The following is a 13,916-nucleotide window of genomic DNA, read 5'->3' on the forward strand; positions in this document are numbered from 1 at the left end:
TCAAGCATGTCAGATATCAGATAAAAGATATTCAATTCGATGTCTTTTTTTTCTCTTTACGCTGCCATGACGCATATCCCAACTGCGCCACTTGAGTGGCAAAAGTCGGAATTGTGCCAAGCAGTGTAAATCCAGCACAAACAGAAGAACTGGACCAACCTCTCCATGCGAATGGCCTCAGTACGCCGAAGTTTCTCTTCCCAAGTTTCATTGAGTTCGGCAATAATTTTCTCTGTTTCCTTTTGGGGAAAACAAATAGATAATTTACTAAATCACGTCATAGAGTCAACCTGTGCTAAAAAAAATTGCCTATACTAATTGTTTAAACCATAAATGGCATGAATATACTACTAACTATGACTTTAAAAGAGGTTAATAAAATGTCAAATTAATTTATAACTTTACCCTGAAAAATAAATGGTTTACAAATGATTTTAATTGACAAAACAATGCACTACCAAGTCTCTCAAACGAAGATGTATCAATCACTTCGATATACTTCCTAGACATTAATTACTACTTTCCTATGAGTCGGGGCATTGGGGTTGTCTTGTGGCATATTAGGACATTACAGAAAACACGCAAAATGCTCAAATTGGGAGTTTTTCAGTGAATGGGCTAGTTCCGTGGTTGGGGGGGGGGGGGGGATAAAAATAGGTGAAAATGGACTAGATTACAAGTTGAATTTGTTCTATGACCAAATGTAAAACTCAATATACTGAATTCGTATGTATCAAATTAATTTCCCCCATTAAAATTAATTGAAATACAAGAAAAACACACACAATAAGCGAGCTTTTCCAGAAAATAACTGGGATATACAGTATTACCTTAAAGGGACAGTGTGTAGAATTGTGTGCCATCTAGTGGTGCACTAATGATTTAAAACCCACTATTAAATTTAATAATATGCCCAAAAAAGTTTTTTTGTTTTATCGTAGTTCTAGTCATCACTAATTATATTACATAAGTCGCGGCAAGTTTTACAGGACGCTGCTGACACGTTGCATTCTATTAGTTCACCACTAGATGGCACTAAATTTTACACATTGTCCCTTTAATTGCTCCTTTTTTCTTTCTTTTTTTCACTCAACAAATGATGGCTCGTAAGTAGGAAGAAATCCCAATTTGGGGCACTCATTAGTCAAGGTTTCGCTGCGGTCCCATTTTCGGCTCCGACCCGGCCTACCTTGAGCCTCTCGATGGCCTCCTCACTGGCGGGGCTAAAAATGCGATCGTGGAGGTTGCTGATGGAGGCGGCGCGACTGGACATGGCCGACAGCGAGGGTGAGGGGCTCATGCCCGTCATGGCATTGGTCACTGTGGAGAGATCACCCCTTTGATTGACAGCCTGGCGATCATTCACAAAGTTCTTGTAATCGCACAGGTCTGTCAGAAAGAGGTGGACGAACGGACGGACGGAAGATGGGAAAGGACAATCGTTGAGGAGAAACATTGGGGGGGGCGGGACACGCAGAATCACGGATAAGAGGAAGCAAACGAGGGGGAAAACAGGGAGGAATAGAAAAGAAGAAGAGAAAGCTCAAATAAATAGAATTGTGGAAAGCCAATGCAAATGGACAGAAATGACCAGAAGTTTTTTTTTTTTTTTTTTAATTTTTTTTTTTACTTCCTACTTTGACTGAACTTCTCATACAAACGAATGACAAGTTAAAGGAAAACATAACTTGTGTGTGTTTTAAATAAACATTCATATTAAACTTGTTCAAAAATATCCGCCTACGCAACTGGACATGAAAATTCATTACGGTGACAAAACATGGAGAGCTAAAGCTCATCAACTGCTTCATTCATTCGTTTGTTTCCAATAATTTGTCACCCGCCTGTACTTGGCTTGAGAAAGAAAAGAGCAATGAAGCAAGTCACTGCAGCCTGAGGATTCCTAAGAGTCGCTTTCGTTTCTACAGTACGTGCTATTCAGTCCTTGGCAGCGCACGCTCCGAAGCCTCGTTCTCCACACGCGTAAGATGCAAAACAACCAACTCCTTAGGAATATTCTTGGCAGCAACGCTTCACTATAATGCGCAGGAACTCAGCTTCATTATAAGACACAAACGTTAAATACAACTGCACAATAGAATGCGATACAAAACAAGATCTTGCCTTCACAAAGATGATGTAACAACTGCTGTGTGATTTGAGAACTGCACTGCGTCATACTGAGCGCAAACATTGGGACCAAGACTATTTCCCCAGAAATTCACATGCAGGTGCGTCGCAATTAACTTGAAGATCGTGGAAAAGTTCAGTTCAGTGGTTGAATTCAAAAGTGAAGTTTCATCCTTAACTCATTCACTGCCATTGACGGCTATAGACGTCAAAAAATATTTTTGAACTATTTCTATTAGTTTAACATTTTTTAAATTTCATTTCATTTTATATAAAAACCTAGGAAAAAAATTATTGTACATTTAGAACAGATATAAAATTTGTGATTATTCGTGAGTTAACTATTGAAGTCATGCGATTAATTACAATTACAAATTTTAATCGCCTGACGCCCCTAATTTTTTATTAATTTAATCGCCTGACTTCCCAAATTTTTAAATAATCTTTTCTTTTAAAAAAAATTAATAAAAGAAAATATATTTTTTTTTAAATGTCTAGGTTTTCATACTCTTGTTAACAAAAGTGGGAAAAAAAGTGAAACTAATAGAAATAGTTCAAATTAATTTTTGACTTTAACTTTTAACTTGATTTTAACTATTTTGATTAGTTTCACATTTTTTTCCACTTTTGTTAACAAGAGTGTGAAAACCTAGAAAAAAATATTGTACATTTAGAACAGATATAAAATGTAAGATTCATCGTGAGTTAACTAGTGAAGTCATGCGATTAATTACAATTTTAAAAATGTAATCGAAAAGTAACTTCTCTGCTTTCAGTCAGAAATAAACAAAATGTCTTTAAAAGTATCTGACATTGGTTTCATATAATTTTTATACATCAAAAGTACTAGTATCATCGATGACTTGGTATCGGTCTTGGTCAGTAATCTCTGGTATCGGTCTGAAAAAAAGTGGTAACCAACATCCCTAATTTGCACATGAGTTGAACTTTTTTGAATTGAACTACTGAAATAAATGAAGTCTTCTACGATATCTTAATTTAAAGAGATAAATGAATCCCGCTCTGACATTATAAATGAGCGTTATTATCTTTGTAAAGGCAGAAGTAGTGAATTGGATGTCATTAGAATATGCAGGTGTACCTAACGAACAGGTACAAATTGAATGAGCTTCGGAAGATGACGTTCTGCAAAGCCAATTTGTATAATTTGCCATCTGGGGGTTTCGTTATTTTGCTCTCTTGCGCGGAGGATGGCGTTCTTTGAGTTGCAAAGCGCAGGCGTGCTCGCGTTATACACACGTTGTAAACTGCTGATGACCGGAGCGCCGCATCGATATGCTGACAGGACAAAAGAAGAGGAAAACACTTAAGACTCCAAGTGTTATTGTCATCCCGCCCCACAAGTCTCATGTGCAAGTCATAAGTAAGTTTCAAGCATGTTCAAGTCAATGTGGCAAAAAAAGTCAACCCTACTTAATTTCCAGTACGCAGAGTCAAGTCATGACTTGGGCTAAACATGTCATGCGTCAAGTGCTCTTCATTTCGTATCTAGTTAGCTATCCAAAAACATTCTCAATCTAAAGTAATCATCTTTGGCGCACCCGCCATAATATTTGCTTCATAAGGCCTCTGCGTCATAGCACCCTGGTGGGTTGCCAGGTTTGATTGAGTGTGCTACACAAGAAAATGTCTTTCAAAAAGACACACTATCTTCAAAACGCCGATTTTGAAATGTAAACAAGTAAGACCTGTCAAGTCATGTCGTCCAACTCTTCGTCGAGTCTCATGAAAACCAAGTCGAGTCCTTAGCAACTTAAGTCTGACCCTGAAATATTCTCTGTGTGGACCGTATATTGGTGTTTGTTCAAAATAGCAGCGTTTCCGTGCCGACACTCACTCTCAATGATGTCGCCCAGGCCCTGAGCGTACAGCAGGTCTTTGAGGCGGGCCACCTCCTCTTTCAACTCGCGCACCAGACGGTTGTTGGGGTCCTCGTTGATGACGGCGTTGCAGCGGATCTGTTTGGCGCGGTCGGCGTACCTGGGAAAGGTGGAAAAACGAGGGCAATGTTGAAAATGGAGCACATGGGTAATTATTAGGAGTGTGCCAAGAAATCGATTCTCATAAGAATCGCGATTCTCATTTAGTACGATTCAGAATCGATTTTATTTAAATTATTTTATACTGTCTCCCCTTTGTTTATGTGTGCCTTTATTGGGAGTGCTGTTCATGTTGTACCCGATGTGGCCACTTAGAGGCAGTGTGGTTCCACGCGATCTGATACACTGTTAAGTTGTAGTCACATTAGAGAGTAGAAGGAAAAAGTCACAATCAAGTTATTCCAATAAAAGTTGTTTTTTTTGCAGCGTGGAGCCGTTCTTTTGAGTGATAAAAGTGCCGCGAGTAGCGCGCTAATTAGCATTAGCGAGTCAGACTGGAGTAGATCATTACGATTCCTTGAACATCTATAAATTGAAGCAAAAATCGTTCTTAATCGAAAATCGATTCTGAATCGAATCGCAAACCCCAAAATTGGAAACGAATCGTGAGACATTAAAAGATTCCCACCCCTAGTAATTATATATAATAATAATAATAATAATGCATCAGATTTATATAGCGCTTTTCTAGACACTCAAAGACGCTTTACAAGGGAATGGATGCATCATTCATGAACTCAAACATTCCCCTTGTGGTGGCGGTAAGCTACTTAAGTAGCCACAGCTGCCCTGGGGCAGTCTGACGGAAGCGTGGCTGCCAGTGTGCGCCTACAGCCCCCCGACCACCACCAAACATTCGCACCTTCCATACACCAGTGTATGGGAAATAAATTAAAAAAAAAATCCTGATAAGAAGTGCAAAGATTCCACCAATAGCGACATTCTGCATAATAATTTAGACCTTTAAAAGGTTTTAAGGAGACATTCTCTCACCGGAGCGTACTGAGGGTTTCATCATAGTTGATATCAGCAGCACTGAGAGCAGCCACCATGGCGGTACGAGAGTTTCCACCTAAAAACACAAAAAAGTGTATCATTTCTCGCCCCCCAAAAATAAACAATGTAACATTTTTTTAAATTCAAATGTTGGTCGTCGGACGCACGTACCCAAATTCTCCCTCAGCAACCACGTCAGGACTGAATCTCGATAGGGGATGAAGCTCTCCACCTTCTTCTTCTTCTTGTTCTACACGCACATTCAAGCACTTTGCATTTAGTTGCTGAACATTGACTTATATAGAAAATGGAAGTATCTGGTAATGTTTTGTAGAACTAACCTTGTTTGGGGCTGAGTCCTGTCAAAATGTAGGGTAGAGATAACAACCAACAGTTGTTAATAAGTTTTGTATACAGTAATACCGTTATTCACAAGGATTATGTTCTACAAACGGAGCATGAGCAAAATTCAAGACTGTACTGCAAAAAAAGTGTTCATATCAGTGGAATAGAATTCAATACAAACTTTTTGTGCTGCGATACAGCAGGGCAGCTTGAACCAACAAATCTCATCACATTGATTGCACTCGAAGTTAGTTAGTTGGTTGACAGTTGACAACCTACCTGCTCAGCTAAAGCAGAGATAACCTTGCCCAGGGTGGTCAGAGATTTGTTGATGTTGGCTCCTTCCTAAAGCCCCCAAAATATTTCAAAGTTAAACAACCGGGAGAAAGTCACAGGTCATATTTTGGAACCACCAATACAGCACTTTACCTTCAGTCGAGTTCCTTTAGCGCCGGTGGAGTCGGCCCGCTCGCTACCAGCCAGGTCCACCAGGCTGATTTTGCTGACCTATGCCCAAATGCAAGGGATTTTAAAAACCAAACCTTGAGAAGAAGTGAGGTTGGCTTCAGTACCTTTTCTGACGTGTTGTCACTCTCCGAGTCTATTTTTTTCTGAGTGAAGATGATGTTAAAGACGGCGTGGGAGCGGCTGCTGGTCTCGTTCATGTTTGTAGCAGCGACAGTTCTGGAAACAAATGACAATCTCATTTCATTATTTTTTTTTGGGGGGGAGAAAGCTCAGTATTGTTCATTCTCTCTTTTACTTTTTTTTGTATGTGCGTGAGTATGTGCATGTGTGCGTGCGTGTGAGTGTGTACTCATTAATTCACCTAAAACCTATTAAAAATCCCATACCGATCACCTAAACCGAATACTTCAGAATCCAGCTAGAGTCGTGAGGTTGTCAGGAGACCCGAGGAAGGATCAAAGAAAAGAAAGGAAAGTGAAATCCACTACTGACCAGACATCACCTACTATCTCATTTCTTCTTAAGATCTTAAAAACAATTTACAATATAATGGACATTATGTGCATGCCTTGACTATGTAAAGGCTTTAAGATTTAAGGAAAAGCCTGTGAGAAAAAAACGAAAAAAACGAAAAAAACAACAACTTTATTTTAATATTGTTTTAAAGGGAAAGCCAACCGCAAAATATTTTCTCGACAATATAAGATTTGAAGTGCATCAATTTGCCTGAAATTCCCCCCAAATTTTAAATGAGTGCCACTGCCACCTACTGCAGTGGATCTGCAATTAAACTTTAATGCAGTATTGCACAAAAAAAAAAAAAATAATCCTCAGGGTGACACGATGTCCCCTGGCACCACAACCCGCCCCACTATTTGGGAAGAACTGCTTTAAGGTTACCTGGCCTTGTTTCCAGAGTCCATCAGGTCTTGGATGTCGCTGTAAGAGGTGACGGCCAGCTTGGACAAATCTTCCACGTAGGGCCCCATCAGCGGGTGCTCTCTGACCCGCAGGTTCCCTTTGTTTTTGGGGTTCAGCAAGTCGCGCACCCGCTCACAGTAGATTTCCATGTAACTCACCTGGGCGGAGGAACCACGTCATATATTTGAGTATGCCACAAAGCTAGGCGGCATACTGCATAAACTTACCTCCACAGAATAAGACAAGTTGTTGTCATTATTGCTGTCACTGATTTTGGTAAAAAGGTCCTCACAGAGCTAGAAAAAAAAATCTGTCATTTACCTGTATACAATCTATGTCATGCTTCTTCCATCTTATATCCAAACGAGAAAATTAGTACCAGAGGTATGATGCCCTGTTGGTCAGTTTCCTGCCGTCCCATCATGGTGTAGCTCTTGCCCGCTCCCGTCTGTCCGTATGCGAATATGCACACGTTGTAGCCCTCAAACGCGTGGAGCAGCATCTCCTCGCCAATGTCCTTGTACACTTGCATCTGGGACGCGTAGTTGATGTCCTCGGGCTGTGCGCACAGAGGCAAGGTTTGAAATTGCCAATATGTTGCTTACTAACTTGGCGCATGTTATTGCACACACTGACCGTGGTGTGAGACCAGTAGGAATAGTCAAAGTTGAAGCTCTTGTTTTCTTTTGGCTGTTTGGGGTTCAGGATTGCTGCAATCAAGTAAAAACACGGAGGCATTATAATATGATGTTATAAGCGTGAAAAAGTCCAGCAACGCTCACACAATCAAATGACTTTGATTTTGAATTTCGCGCTAGTCATTTGACTCAACCAAAACAAATGTATTACTTATTATTGGGCCCTAATTCTAAAATTGGACCTTGTTAAATTATTGCAAGATGTCTAAGAGTTTTTTGGTTAAAAAAACAAAAACAAAATTAATTTTTGTGTACTTACCAGTACCGTACTTCTATTTTATATTCTTTTTTTTTTTTATATATATATAAAAATTATCCTTGCCGTTTTCCTGGGAGATAGCAGATATTTTTACTACATTCTTTTAAATTACATTTTAATGTAATATAGTTTATTGTTATTTTAATTATTAATCATATTTAAATGTAACTTGCACGCTGCTGTGTATACAATCTCAACAAATTAGAATATGGTTATGATGTTCGATGTCAACAGATACTACCAGTACTTTGCATACATAAATCCCCCCCCCCTCCAAAAAAATTAATTAAAAAACTATTACAATTTTAAAGAAAGATCTATATATGCCATAAATGTTTCTTAAAACTGCATGAAATTAATGTAAATTATATATTCTTCTAATCTCTCATTTCTAGTTCCAGATAAAAAAAAACGGCCACAAGAGGGCGGCTAATATTGGGATCGGATGCCGTCGCAAGAACCGATACCTTGAAATAAGGCCTAGTATCGGCCCGATACCGATACCTGGTATCGGTACTTGCCCATCACTATAAAAAAGCTAACCTATATATTTAAAAAAATTAAATACATATTACGACTCATTAAAGCGGAAATCAACACAAAAATTTAAACACATCATTCTGGTTAGTATCTCGGGCGGCGGCCATTTTGCCACTTGCTGTCAACTGAAAATGACGTCACAGTTGCTCAGGGCTTAAGTAACAACGAATCACAGCTCAATTTACAAACGGCACATGAACAAACTCAAAAAACAGGCGAGCATTGGTTGTTACCTGAGCAACTATGATGGCATTTTGTGTTGACAGCAAGTGGCAAAATGCCCACCCCCACCCCCCCACCCGAGATGGACAAAAACACCTGGATTTTGCTGCTTAATTTCAATTCCACAAACACAATATGAATCAGAACACATTGTTTAGACCAGTGGGGATGCATCGAACATATTGTTGGGTTGACTTCTCCTTAAAACATGGGGACATACTGACAACCATTTCCTCCCTAATTTTGTATTTAAAAAATATTTTTAGGTCATATCTTCATTTCTTAAAATGGCGGATTGTGTGTTTTTGTAGCTGTCAACCAGAATCATCCAAATTATACTAAATAAAATCATAAAATATTTCATGCCGTGCGTAGGGAATATATATCAAATATGAGTTTCACTTTTGGAATTGAACTCCCAAAGTACTGTACCTTTTTTATGGCACTGTCATTGACTAAGATTCACCTGCATAGTGCTGTACTCCAATAACAGTTTTGCTACGTTACATGAGGTCCTGCCCTATAAAGTGCCAACCACAAACTCTCCCTCCTGTTGTTCGCTGTTCATATTTCAAAAATGATGTTTCTGGAAAAGCTTGGAAGAAAACTGAGAAACACAAGAAAACATAACCCCTTAAGGACGCAGGGTAATGAGCCCAAGTGATAAATGTTTACATGTCTGGCTGAAACCAGGTCATTCAGTAACACAGGACTTAAACGCTGCCCCCCCCCCCCCCCCCCCCCACACACACACAACCTCTCTCGTATCAACTGAGCGTGCTTCCAAATGAGAACAAGGTGGCCTTGTGGGTCCCTGACGCTGGGGTGATGACAGAAAAGAGCTTCGACGCTCACTCTGTCTGACAGAAAGGCCTAACTGAAGCTTTTGTCTGTTTCTCCAGAAGATGCCAGCATGGTGCATGCGTGCGTCCCCAGCAGCTCTCTTCCAGGGGGGTGCGACTGAGTGTGAAATGGCTGCTCCAATCGCAAAATGGCAGACTTCCCGTTTCACATTGGTCTTTGAGATTTGTTGAACATTCTGTTGTGATAGCCGTGTCCCAATTTCGTGTTGATCAGTAAAACCAGTGTTAGGCATTAAAATAGATATGAATAGATAAAAAAATAGACATGGCCACCATGTAGCTCCGCCCCTGATTGCCAGGCTGTTAACAATAAATCATGAGCGAATGAGTCCGACTCACTTGTGGTGTTTCCTGTCATCTGAATGATGCATTTGCTGTCCTTTGCCATCTCCCTGGAGTTGAAGGGCCGGACCCTCACCGCCACTTTTACTGACGCCGTGGCCATGTTACCGGCGGCTGTGGGAGCGGGCGGCAGTGCGGGAAAGCTGTGTGACGAGATGCACACGCACACGCTGGACACCTGCACAGGTAGAAAAAGATAAGCGATTAAGACTTTCATCAATCTTATTATGTCTGTGTTGGCATTCAACAGTTTGTGATACAGTCATTGCTCCAATTTTGGGTGTATTTTTTTAATTTAAATATGAATTATTTCAGATTCTTCTCATGACTATTCCACTATTCACTTGTGCATGTGCAGACTTGATTCAGTTGGTGTAAAAAAATGCAAAATGAAGCAGAGTTATCCCAGTGTCGCGGAGGAGAAGGCAAGACAGTTTTCAATAAAACGATGAAATATTTCAACTTTTTTAACGGTGACACAGAAAGTGCAAAACTGACAATAGCAAGTGCCAGACGCTCTTGACAGTCGTAGCACTGTGGTTAGTTGTTCACAGTTGATCACTTATTCGTTCGGGGAAATATGATCATTTTCTCTAATTCACACTTTCAAACTGATGATAAACATTAATATTGAAAATCTTGATGAGGTTTGCCTAAATTGACACCAAAAAAAAAAAACATAGACCACAACAAGGACCCAATAAGCAATTCAATGTCATTGTGTGTAAATCCTTAATTTCATATCTTAAAAAAATACAGTGTATCATCATTTTCTCTATAGCAGGTTATCTGTGAAGAGTAGATGAGAGCGAGGCGACATTTTCGTTCCATTTTTCAGTCTGGGCTGTGGGCTGGATGCACTGCCTCCTCCATCTTGCCGCACCTCAAAAACAGGCCGCGTAAACACAAACCAAATCATCCAATATGGACGCTGCGTCAGCATGACCACGTTTGAATGGCATGTAAAATGAAACAAAAAATGTCAACAGACGATATGCAGGCGGCACATATTTGTCCACAGATGGATTCACGTCTCTTTTTTTCCCCTTTTGGATTATATGACGCAGCAAATCATTGACGTCATCACATCCACACCAGGCCTCCATGAACAACCCAGCCACCATTCCACCACCAAATTGAAACGCTTTATTAAATAGACGCCGGTAATATGTCGTGAAAACACCATAAATGAGTTCCTACCTCGATGGCGTCGCGCGAGAATCAGCACCGGGAATCCGCCGGTTTCGATTTTCGTCTCTCCGACCTTCCTCCGCGCGTTCGGTCCGCTCACAGCCTCCCTTCCCTACTGCACTCGGCCCGGGGAAAGGAGGGAATGTTGGTCGGACGGAAGGATGGATGGAGGGTGGGAGCCTGGCTGCGCTGAGTGTCAATTTAGACGAGAATGGGTGACGGCGAAAGAGGAGGGAGGAAAGGGAGGGGGGGAGCAGGAGATGGGGAGCGGATAAACAGGATGCTCCATCGAGTCGCCTGTCACACTAAAAGCGGGGCAAAAAAGTAGACGACGTGGCTGCGTGTGATGACGTGAGCATCAGCATCAGCACCAGCTATGGTACAACAGCTATTTATATCGGTCTGGCTGTCTATTTATCTGTTGTATCTGCCTGACTGTCTGTCTGTGTAGCCATGTCTGTCTATCTATCTATCTTTCTATCTATCTATCTATCTCTATAAAAAAAATCCTGGGCATAAAAAAAGAAAAAACAACAGAACGTTAAAGAATATTGGAAAAAAAAAATGGGGAACTACACGTACACATTTATATACAGTACAGTGTATGCTTATTGCTAGAGTAAGACTTTCTTGCATGATGCAATTGTCCACCAAAACAATGTATTTATTTTACTGTGATGGGCAAAAAACTAGCAGAACGATAAACAGCATTCCTACATATTGGATACACAGTAGTCGTGTTTTCAAGCAATACAATGAAAAGTACAAACAAAAATGGATGCTATTGTGAGAGGATTTTTTTTCACATTGTTATATGTATTTGTGGGGGGATCTATTTTGTTTCGGATTTGGGGGGACGGAACTACATTATTGTAAAAGGAGCGCGGGTGGCGGAAGGATACAATGAAAAAGAAGCGGGGAAGCGTTTTTTATTATTATTTTATTTATTTTATTAATGAAATAACAAACTTCAACAAACATTTTGCCATCAAACACAAATCAAAAATAAATGTGACGGTTGGTGATGGAAGAACGTTACAAAGCAATAAAGTTACTGACCACCCTTGGCCACCACGTAGCTCTACCACTGATGTTTATTGGTTCAAGTTGCACTCTATATTGTAAAAGGATGGATGGGCTGCTCCTTCTAAATTGTGGGCCGGCCCCTGAGGGTAAAACGGAGGAAAATAAGAATTGAATAGCACCACATTGGCCCCAAAGGACACCGGCCCACCGGGCATCTGCCCTGTATGCCAGATGACCAGTCCAGCCCTCTCCGAATGCTGTTCCTTTTTCCAACGACCTTCGTTTGGAGTGATCCACATACACTCTCGTCTTCCCGGAAATACAGTGTTACACTATTTATAGTGCCATCTAGTGTAGACGCTGCACATTTAAAAGGTTACATTGAGCACTTTAGTGCTCATTTTGCTTTCAAATACGATTCTTTTCATCTCAGTAGGGTTTAATCATCTCAGAGCATGCAGAAGCTACAAGGGAGATGTTAAAGTTTGCCCGAAGACCTTGACCCTGTTTACCAAGTTGAAGACTCTCAGAGTGCAAAGGTCATCTCAGTGGATGCCAGCAGCCTCTTGCTGTTGTGTGCTGCCATGCATTCAGGATGAGGAAGAACTCCACTGGACACAAATTCACAACATAAACATCGAATTATTTGACACAATGTTCATCCCGTTGCTGCTGAGTACATATTTAACCCACCTTGATATTTGTAATCAAATCCGGAGATTGCTTGAGTGATTGAATAAAATGTTCATTATGATGTTTTTAATTCTTTTCGGACATTTTTGGAAAATGAAACATGTCCCAGGTCGTCTTTTTTACACCAGTATGATGAGATGTATGAAATGAAACTTCATCACTCTTTAATTTTCTATGCTGTGCGTCTGGCATCAAAGCGTTAGTAGTTTGTTTTTACTTAACTTTTACTTGACATTTTCACTTGTATGATAGTCACAAACATTAACTCATTCCCTCCCAGCCATTTTGACTGAAGCAACCCCCTTCGCTCCCGGCTGTTTTACTGGATTTTGACTGATTTTGCAAGGCCCACAAAATATTGTGTTCTATTGCAATAAAAACATGGAACCTACCAAAAGAAAGATTAGAGTCTGTTTTTTTTACCAGGAAAATAAAGTATGTTTGTATCAATTAGCAATTAGCCTTAGAATATAGCTAAGTTTCATCATTATTCACAAACTTGTTGAAAACACCGGGAAAAACAGCTTGTTGCAACATGGCCCTGGCTGATCTCTTATATTCTGCTGCCACCTGCTGGTCGTTTTTGTAATATCAATCATTGATTTAAGCGTCCTCCTCATGTTAGAAGCTGTATCAAAGCTTTCTGTATGCTTTAGTATAAAAATAAAAATAAATAACTTAAAAAAAACATGTAAATACGTTTTTGGGAGTGCAGGACAAAAAAAGTAATTTTTTTATCCCTTTCCACTTTGCAGCAATTAGAATTAGATATAGCTATGTTTAATCATTATTCACAAATCTGTTTAGAACTGTGTGTAAATCAGCTTGTTTGCCACATAGCCCCGGTGAATCTCTTATACTCTGCTGCCACCTGTTGGCTGTTTTTTTAATTACTACCATTGATTCACCCCTTCTCTGCAGTTCAGAGGCTGCATCAAAGCCTTCTTTATGCTTTAGCATTAAAAAAACAACAACATAAAAAACATATAAAAACGTCTTTGGGACACTTAAAACATTTAAAATAGAACGTATTTATACGTTTCCTGAGCAAATGCGTTAAAACGTTTCTTCTCTCTCTCACATCATCTTTCCTAGTTGAAATAAGCAGAAATGATCATCTGTTCCAGTCTCCCCAAAAAAACAAAAAAATTCTAATGTTTTTTTCAATAAGAAAAAAAAACAAGCTGTAATGAAATAATGAAATAGAACGTAAATAAATTAAACAGTTTTTGCTTCAATTCAATGGACATTACCCTTTGGTGGCAGCCCCTGGGCCACTATAATACAGACATACTGTACATGATGACAGTCTCCTCAATAG

At 39.9% G+C, this 13,916-nt stretch overlaps 1 protein-coding gene across 5 annotated transcripts in view; it reads right to left on the minus strand.

The window, feature by feature from the left end:
* Positions 1-11,193, minus strand: part of kif1ab (kinesin family member 1Ab) — a 32,730-nt gene extending 21,537 nt beyond the window's left edge. For 2 of the 5 annotated variants that reach the window (XM_086077723.1, XM_086077714.1), the window contains exons 1-16: positions 10,886-11,193; positions 9,683-9,863; positions 7,398-7,471; positions 7,141-7,320; positions 6,989-7,057; positions 6,741-6,919; positions 5,945-6,056; positions 5,802-5,879; positions 5,652-5,717; positions 5,369-5,386; positions 5,199-5,277; positions 5,025-5,103; positions 3,989-4,131; positions 3,391-3,429; positions 1,190-1,389; positions 160-239 (exon numbers count right to left, since the gene is read on the minus strand). In XM_086077723.1, coding sequence (XP_085933849.1) covers positions 160-239; positions 1,190-1,389; positions 3,391-3,429; positions 3,989-4,131; positions 5,025-5,103; positions 5,199-5,277; positions 5,369-5,386; positions 5,652-5,717; positions 5,802-5,879; positions 5,945-6,056; positions 6,741-6,919; positions 6,989-7,057; positions 7,141-7,320; positions 7,398-7,471; positions 9,683-9,788 — 1,502 coding nt within the window. In that variant the 5' untranslated portion in view covers positions 9,789-9,863; positions 10,886-11,193. The remainder of the gene's footprint in view (positions 1-159; positions 240-1,189; positions 1,390-3,390; positions 3,430-3,988; positions 4,132-5,024; positions 5,104-5,198; positions 5,278-5,368; positions 5,387-5,651; positions 5,718-5,801; positions 5,880-5,944; positions 6,057-6,740; positions 6,920-6,988; positions 7,058-7,140; positions 7,321-7,397; positions 7,472-9,682; positions 9,864-10,885) is intronic. The other 3 variants (XM_086077749.1, XM_086077740.1, XM_086077732.1) reach the window with 3 other exon arrangements.
* Between the last annotated feature and the right edge of the window lie 2,723 nt (positions 11,194-13,916).

Source organism: Leptonotus elevatus, chromosome 1, assembly GCF_054856555.1.
Source record: "Leptonotus elevatus isolate MCC_2025b chromosome 1, RoL_Lele_1.0, whole genome shotgun sequence".
Lineage (NCBI taxonomy): Eukaryota > Metazoa > Chordata > Actinopteri > Syngnathiformes > Syngnathidae > Leptonotus > Leptonotus elevatus.